The sequence below is a fragment of the Epinephelus fuscoguttatus genome, linkage group LG1 (genome assembly GCF_011397635.1).
Source record: "Epinephelus fuscoguttatus linkage group LG1, E.fuscoguttatus.final_Chr_v1".
NCBI classification, from domain to species: domain Eukaryota; kingdom Metazoa; phylum Chordata; class Actinopteri; order Perciformes; family Serranidae; genus Epinephelus; species Epinephelus fuscoguttatus.
In genome coordinates this window covers 3,799,943-3,808,729 of record NC_064752.1, presented here as the reverse complement: position 1 = coordinate 3,808,729, position 8,787 = coordinate 3,799,943, and the positions used below count along the sequence as shown (strand labels likewise).

The window sequence follows — 8,787 nt, the reverse complement described above, 5'->3', positions numbered from 1 at the left end:
ATAATAACAACTGCCCGACAGGAAGTCAGGTCTGTGATGGAGCTAGGCTAACAGTTTTCTCCTAACTCCAGTCTTTGTGCTTAGCTAGGCTAACAGTTTCCCCTGCTTCCAGTCTTTGTGCTAAGCTAGGCTAATAGTTTCCCCCTTCTTCCAGTCTTTGTCCTAAGCTAGGCTAACAGTCCCTGAGGACATGTTAAATGTCGGCTTCAGAGTCACACACGCCTTGAACTGTTTGATGTTTGGTGTTACTAAACGTCTCTTCTCTGATTGGCTGACAGGTGTCCTGTTGGGTCCTTCTGTTGTTCCTGAAATGAAATCAGTTTGTCCAGCAGGAGGCGACAAAGACAAAAACCTTCACAGTACACACCATCTGTGATGATGTCATCAGCTGGTCCTGGTGTGATTGGCTGCAACCTGATGAGGGGCAGGGTTAATGCTGGTATGTGTGATGTGAGGGTCTACAGGTGAGTGATTCAGGTGTGACGGCTCATGCTGTCAGTGTTATTGTTTACATCATGTTGTCATCATCGTCATAGCAGTGCGTTTTCGTGTCAACACTGCAGCGTGTCGTCATCGTCATGGCAGCGTGTGTGTGCGTGCAGCGAGCGCCTCCATCAGCTCGTGACACAGACACTGACAGAAGCCGTAGAGGACGAGCAGCAGCAGCGTGGAGGGAACCAGACTGACCAGGACCACGCCCAGCCACAGCTGACCAATCATTAGCAGGTAAATCCCCAGAGGCAGAGAGCTGAAGTACACCTGTCCAAACACACGACAGGACCTCGTCAGACTCTCACTCACTCACACACACACACACACACACACACACACACACACACTACATGCTGGTACTGGTTTGACTGGGTTGGCGTATACTAACCAGGCAGAGTGCCCCCAGCAGGCAGCGCGGGAAGCTGCGGGACGTCCAAGCGCGACACTTGTGAGCCGGCAGGTTGCAGGGCAGCGAGTCCAGGCTGGGGGGGCGGTACAGACCCACCACATTGAGCATGCTCAGTGAGTCTGAGGACGGAGACTCCTCTGGGAGCTCCATGATGGTGATGACCAGACAGTCTGAGGAGCGGTGGGATGAGTCCATGCCGCTGCCTCCTGTCAGACAGAGAGGGAGGAGCTTAATGTTCTGGTCTAGAGCCCAGACATAAAAAACATTTAGAGAAGAAAGTTGCCATTATTTTACCGGTCAGACCATTTGGACTCAGCAGCACCTCCCCTCCTGCTCCTCCTGCTCCTCCTCGCCGGACTCGGTCCTGACAGGACAGAACAGCCAGGATGTGTCGGTCATCCTCCATCAACCACACCTGCAGAGGACAGAGACAGGAGGACAGCAGAACGTCAGTCTTTCCAGCTCAGAAGCGGGAGCAGTTTCACCTCCTGGCTAATAAAGTCTCACCTCCTCGTCGGGGACGTGGGTCTCATGGCGACAGAAGGGACAGCTGATGACGGATGGCGAGGACTCACCTGAAAATCAACCAGAAGAATCACATGACACACTGGATGATGTCAGAATCATCACACATCACACTGGTCATCGTACTGGACGGACAGAGATGATGTCACTGGCTGGTCAGAATGACCTCTGCTGATTGGTCAGTGACCTAACTGTTTCACAACATCAATCATCGAGTCTTCGTTAGACGTGACTCGTCAAACCTCTCAAGTCTTAAACTAAACTTTACAACCAGCTCTGTGTCAGCACAGGTTTGGGCACTGGGCGCCACTTTGTGCCATCTGTCAAACGGGCTGAGGCAGGTTGTGTCTGAAGTTGCTAAGCAACCATAACCAGCACTGCATCACAGCCTGCTTTAACACATGCACGCCATGACAGCGTCATTCTGGTGTTTGAGCACCTGCAGCGTGTCTGCGTTAACAACGATGGCTCTGAGAGTGATAAACGACCCTGAACACTGGAAATGACGGCCCAGATCTCCCTGCTCATCTGTCAGCTCAGCTCCGCCCAACAACACATCTGGTGTCACCCAGTGGAGTTCAACTCTGGAGCTGGACCTACTGGCCAACAATGATGAGTGGCTTATGAGTCAGTTCAGACTGCTTGTGTGCGGTGCTGCTGGATCTCTGCGTTGCTTCGGGCCCGGCGTTACAAAGAAGCACCCACAGGAACCGAGCCGTGCCGGTGCTGTGACACCTGAAAAACCACCCCGACCTCTGTCTCCAGGTATCTGAGCCAAATGCTGCTGCTGGGTGCCAGCGCCTGGTTGTTACGCATCGTTTATGAACACAAGACGTATTTTAAGAAATTATTTGAGTCAAACAGCTGTGGAACTGTGTCCCTCATTTAGAGAGTTTATTTCAGACAGTCAGTTTTCTGTCTGAATAAATCAGCACCCATGAACACCTTCATATGTGACACTTCTTCTTGACTTGTGAGACAGTCTGAGGCGGCAGCATTCACAGCATCAGCCACCAGCTGCAGTTTGAGCCTTGGTAACGTCCACACTGAGTCCACCAAACATTGTCTTCTTTCAACCTCTCCAACAACAAATTCAGCTTCACTGTGTCAAGGTTGGTTTCTTACCTTTCCTTCCTGTTGGCCCTGCTCTGCTTCCTGCTGCTTTACTTTAAGTCTAAGTCCCACTGATTGTCACACACCTGAGTGTGTGAAATTTGTTCTCCGCATTTGACCCATCCCCTGAGGGAGCGGTGAGCAGCAGCGGTGTCGCGCTCAGGAATCATGTGGTGATGTAAACTTCTGTTCATCAATAATAATTCACTGACCATTAATAGGCACCTGCGGGCGGGGCCAGACGCTCGCTCACATGCGCCACATTTCAAGTTGATTGTGATTTATAAAGGGAAACTGGCATGGGACATGTGTGCACACTGTGTTATAAATCAGGATATTTCTATATGTACGCTTCCTGTGCTTTGTTCGTACGTCACCTTTAGTCACCTCTCCTATGCACAGTTTTATAAGTGAGGCCCCAGATCTCAGGTCTGCAGCTGAGCTCATAGTCAAACCATTGCCCCGCCTCCTCACAACTAACTTTACCTGACAGGTGAACTCACCCATGTCCACCATCTTCTTCAGACACTTGGCGCAGACTCGGTGCAGACAGCCCAGCAGTTTGGGTTTCCTGCTGCGAGTGTCGTAGCGGTTGTAGCATATTTTACACTCAAGTTCCTCCAAAGTGTAAACCAGAGACTGAGCCCAGGTCTGCACCTGAATGCACCACAGGAAAAAGTTAATGACCCTGAACACCCCATATCAAAGAGTTGATGTCACTTAATGTACCAAAACAAAGAGTTAATGACACTGAACGCACCATAACAAAGAGTTAATGTCACTGAACGTACCAAAACAAAGAGTTAATGTCACTGAACGTACCAAAACAAAGAGTTAATGTCGCTGAACGTACCAAAACAAAGAGTTAATGACACTGAACGTACCAAAACAAAGAGTTAATGTCACTGAACGTACCAAAACAAAGAGTCAATGACACTGAACGTACCAAAACAAAGAGTTAATGACACTGAACGTACCAAAACAAAGAGTCAATGACACTGAACGTACCAAAACAAAGAGTTAATGACACTGAACGTACCAAAACAAAGAGTCAATGACACTGAACGTACCAAAACAAAGAGTTAATGTCACTGAACGTACCAAAACAGAGTCAATGACACTGAATGTACCAAAACAAAGAGTTAATGTCGCTGAACGCACCATAACAAAGAGTTAATGACACTGAACGTACCAAAACAAAGAGTTAATGACACTGAACGTACCAAAACAAAGAGTTAATGTCACTGAACGTACCATAACAAAGAGTTAATGACACTGAACGTACCAAAACAAAGAGTTAATGTCACTTAACGTACCAAAACAAAGAGTCAATGACACTGAACGTACCAAAACAAAGAGTTAATGACCCTGAACGTACCAAAACAAAGAGTTAATGTCACTTAACGTACCATAACAAAGAGTTAATGACACTGAACGTACCAAAACAAAGAGTTAATGTCACTGAACGTACCATAACAAAGAGTTAATGACACTGAACGTACCAAAACAAAGAGTTAATGTCACTTAACGTACCAAAACAAAGAGTCAATGACACTGAACGTACCAAAACAAAGAGTTAATGACCCTGAACGCACCAAAACAAAGAGTTAATGTCACTTAACGTACCATAACAAAGAGTCAATGACACTGAACGTACCAAAACAAAGAGTTAATGTCGCTGTACGCACCATAACAAAGAGTTAATGACACTGAACGTACCAAAAGAAAGAGTTAATGACACTTAACGTACCATAACAAAGAGTTAATGTCGCTGAACGCACCATAACAAAGAGTTAATGACACTGAACGTACCAAAACAAAGAGTTAATGACACTGAACGTACCAAAACAAAGAGTTAATGTCGCTGAACGCACCATAACAAAGAGTTAATGACACTGAACGTACCATAACAAAGAGTTAATGACACTGAACGTACCAAAACAAAGAGTTAATGACCCTGAACGTACCAAAACAAAGAGTTAATGACACTGAACGCACCATAACAAAGAGTTAATGTCACTGAACGTACCAAAACAAAGAGTTAATGTCGCTGAACGCACCATAACAAAGAGTTAATGACACTGAACGTACCAAAACAAAGAGTTAATGTCGCTGAACGCACCATAACAAAGAGTTAATGACACTGAACGTACCAAAACAAAGAGTTAATGACCCTGAACGTACCAAAACAAAGAGTTAATGTCGCTGAACGCACCATAACAAAGAGTTAATGACACTGAACGTACCAAAACAAAGAGTTAATGACCCTGAACGTACCAAAACAAAGAGTTAATGTCGCTGAACGCACCATAACAAAGAGTTAATGACACTGAACGTACCATAACAAAGAGTTAATGACACTGAACGCACCATAACAAAGAGTTAATGTCACTGAACGTACCAAAACAAAGAGTTAATGTCACTGAACGTACCAAAACAAAGAGTCAGTGACACTGAACGTACCAAAACAAAGAGTTAATGTCACTGAACGCACCATAACAAAGAGTTAATGTCACTGAACGTACCAAAACAAAGAGTTAATGACACTGAACGTACCAAAACAAAGAGTCAGTGACACTGAATGTACCAAAACAAAGAGTTAATGTCACTTAACGTACCATAACAAAGAGTTAATGACACTGAACGCACCATAACAAAGAGTTAATGTCACTGAACGCACCATAACAAAGAGTTAATGTCACTGAACGCACCATAACAAAGAGTTAATGTCACTTAACGTACCAAAACAAAGAGTCAGTGACACTGAACGTACCAAAACAAAGAGTTAATGTCACTGAACGCACCATAACAAAGAATTAATGTCACTGAACGTACCAAAACAAAGAGTTAATGTCACTTAACGTACCAAAACAAAGAGTTAACGTCGCTGAACGCACCATAACAAAGAGTCAATGACACTGAACGTACCAAAACAAAGAGTTAATGTCACTTAACGTACCAAACCAAAGAGTTAATGACACTGAACGTACCAAAACAAAGAGTTAATGTCACTTAACGTACCAAAACAAAGAGTTAATGACACTGAACGCACCAAACCAAAGAGTTAATGACACTGAACGCACCAAAACAAAGAGTTAATGTCACTTAACGTACCAAAACAAAGAGTTAATGACACTGAACGCACCATAACAAAGAGTTAATGTCACTGAATGTACCAAAACAAAGAGTCAATGACACTGAACGTACCAAACCAAAGAGTTAATGACACTGAACGCACCATAACAAAGAGTTAATGTCACTGAATGTACCAAAACAAAGAGTCAATGACACTGAACGTACCAAAACAAAGAGTTAATGACACTGAACGCACCATAACAAAGAGTTAATGTCACTGAATGTACCAAAACAAAGAGTCAATGACACTGAACGTACCAAAACAAAGAGTTAATGACACTGAACGTACCAAAACAAAGAGTTAATGACACTGAACGCACCATAACAAAGAGTTAATGTCACTGAATGTACCAAAACAAAGAGTCAATGACACTGAACGTACCAAAACAAAGAGTTAATGTCACTGAGCATTGCCAAAACAAAGAGTTAATGACACTGAACGCACCATAACAAAGAGTTAATGTCACTGAATGTACCAAAACAAAGAGTCAATGACACTGAACGTACCAAAACAAAGAGTTAATGACACTGAACACACCATAACAAAGAGTTAATGTCACTGAACGTACCAAAACAAAGAGTCAATGACACTGAACGCACCAAAACAAAGAGTTAATGTCACTTAACGTACCAAAACAAAGAGTTAATGACACTGAACGCACCATAACAAAGAGTTAATGTCACTGAATGTACCAAAACAAAGAGTCAATGACACTGAACGTACCAAAACAAAGAGTTAATGACACTGAACGCACCATAACAAAGAGTTAATGTCACTGAACGTACCAAAACAAAGAGTCAATGACACTGAACGCACCATAACAAAGAGTTAATGACACTGAACGTACCAAACCAAAGAGTTAATGTCACTTAACATACCAAAACAAAGAGTCAATGACACTGAACGTACCACAACAGAGTTAATTTTAATCGCAGTCTAAGATTTGTGGAAGTATCAAGAGAAATGAAACCTCCTCAGACTAATCAGAATTGTTTGTGGCTCCTGGTTTATTTGTGGACAGTGCTCTGAATATGTGCTGATGGGAAATCTCACCTTGGCTTCCATCTCCCGGCCAGGCTCCGACTCCTTCAACTGGCTCATTCTTGTGGCTGTTGTCCTCACCTGAAAGATGGCGGAGCTTAACTCAACTTGAGGCCGTCAGCTGAATGGAAGACAGACGGTTAGAATACTCTCAAAGATCCAGAGTGTGGGATTCTGATTTGATCAGCTGTGCCCTCTTTATTCAGCTGTGCTCTCTTTATTCAGCTGTGCTCTCTTTAATCACATGTGCCCTCTTTATTCAGCTGTGCCCTCTTTATTCAGCTGTGCTCTCTTTATTCAGCTGTGCTCTCTTTAATCAGCTGTTCTCTCTTCATTCAGCTGGGTTCTCTTTATTCAGCTGTGCTCTCTTTAATCAGTTGTGCTCTCTTTAATCAGATGTGTTCTCTTAATCAGCTGTGCTCTCTTTAATCAGCTGTTCTCTCTTCATTCAGCTGGGTTCTCTTTATTCAGCTGTGCTCTCTTTAATCAGCTGTGCTCTCTTTAATCAGATGTGTTCTCTTAATCAGCTGTGCTCTCTTTAATTAGCTGTTCTCTCTTCATTCAGCTGTGCCCTCTTTATTCAGCTGTGTTCTCTTTAATCAGCTGTGCTCTCTTTAATCAGCTGTTCTCTCTTCATTCAGCTGGGTTCTCTTTAATCAGCTGTGCTCTCTTTAATCAGCTGTGCGCTCTTTAATCAGATGTGTTCTCTTAATCAGCTGTGTTCTCTTTAATAAGCTGTTCCCTCTTCATTCAGCTGGGTTCTCTTTATTCAGCTGTGCTCTCTTTAATCAGCTGTGTTCTCTTTAATAAGCTGTTCTCTCTTCATTCAGCTGGGTTCTCTTTATTCAGCTGTGCTCTCTTTAATCAGCTCTTGTCTTTAATCAGCTGTGCTCTCTTTAATCAGATGTGTTCTCTCTATTCAGCTGTTGTCTTTAATCAGCTATGCTCTCTTTAATCAGATGCGTTCTCTTTAATCAGATGCGTTCTCTTTAATCAGCTGTGCTCTCTTTAATCAGATATGTTCTCTTTAATCAGCTGTGCTCTCTTTAATCAGATGTGTTCTCAGCAGCATCTCTGTGACGCAGCGTCAGAAACATTGATGTTTGTCTTCCTGGTGTGAATCAACTCCTGAACACTAAAGGAATTCTGACCAGGAGACGTTTTGCTAACAGACGACACTACATCCTCCTGAATCTGACGCACTGGCCGAACTCACGCTTGTAAACGTTGCCTCCACGTCACGTGCATCAGTCTACGTACTTTGTATTCTGTGCTCAGCAGACAGCTTGCCACCAATAGAGACAGAGCGCATGTAAGTCCCGCCCACACCGGAGGGGAAAACATTTCATGGGTCTCAACTGACTCTGTGTTTCAAACAGATGGACAGTCTGTCTCTCTCTGGCGGATGCAGGGCGCTACAGGCTGATGTCTGATGTTTGTAGCTGCGGACACGTCGCTGGCATTTCAGCCGTTGGTTGCAGATTGTGGCAGCTGTTTACCTGTCCAGTGGGCGGGGCTTCCAGAGTGTGACACATTGCGTTCTGACTCTCTGTCAAAGACAAACCTCACTGTCCTCTCTTTAAAACTCATTTTCATAAACTGGCTTTTGATGGCAAGTTTTATTTATTTGTTTGTTTGTTTGATGTTTTCATTACTTTGCGTATTTGGGACTTTTTATTTGTTTATTTGTTTCTATTGTTTGTGATATCATCAACCTGACTCCAGTCTGCTGCACTTTGTAAACTTGGTTTTGAAAACCATGAATCAATAATAATAATAATAATAATAATAATAATTATTATAAAGTGATGTGTCATGTGATTGGTCGATCTGTGTCCACACAGATGAAGCATCAGGTACCCACCTGACTACAGATCAGCTGATGCGTGTGACACTCTGAGAGGACGCCATCTACAGAGACAGACACAGAGACTATCAGTGCACATACTGAGAGAACTCATCTGGTTTATTACTGATGTTCATCTACGAAGCACTCACTCACACACACACACACACACACACACATACTGTGATGTATTTATAAACTGCAGCTGTTATGTAACCGGGGAGG

The 8,787-nt window shown here is 43.6% G+C and overlaps 1 protein-coding gene across 2 annotated transcripts in view; it reads right to left on the bottom strand.

Moving 5' to 3' along the window:
- Positions 1-529: 529 nt before the first annotated feature.
- LOC125888430 (E3 ubiquitin-protein ligase RNF182) overlaps positions 530-8,787 on the bottom strand; it is a 31,172-nt gene continuing 22,914 nt past the window's right edge. For both annotated transcript variants that reach the window (XM_049575820.1, XM_049575815.1), the window contains exons 3-9: positions 8,581-8,627; positions 6,729-6,837; positions 3,043-3,196; positions 1,409-1,476; positions 1,196-1,316; positions 881-1,107; positions 530-759 (exon numbers count right to left, since the gene is read on the bottom strand). In XM_049575820.1, coding sequence (XP_049431777.1) covers positions 577-759; positions 881-1,107; positions 1,196-1,316; positions 1,409-1,476; positions 3,043-3,196; positions 6,729-6,776 — 801 coding nt within the window. In that variant the 5' untranslated portion in view covers positions 6,777-6,837; positions 8,581-8,627 and the 3' untranslated portion in view covers positions 530-576. The remainder of the gene's footprint in view (positions 760-880; positions 1,108-1,195; positions 1,317-1,408; positions 1,477-3,042; positions 3,197-6,728; positions 6,838-8,580; positions 8,628-8,787) is intronic.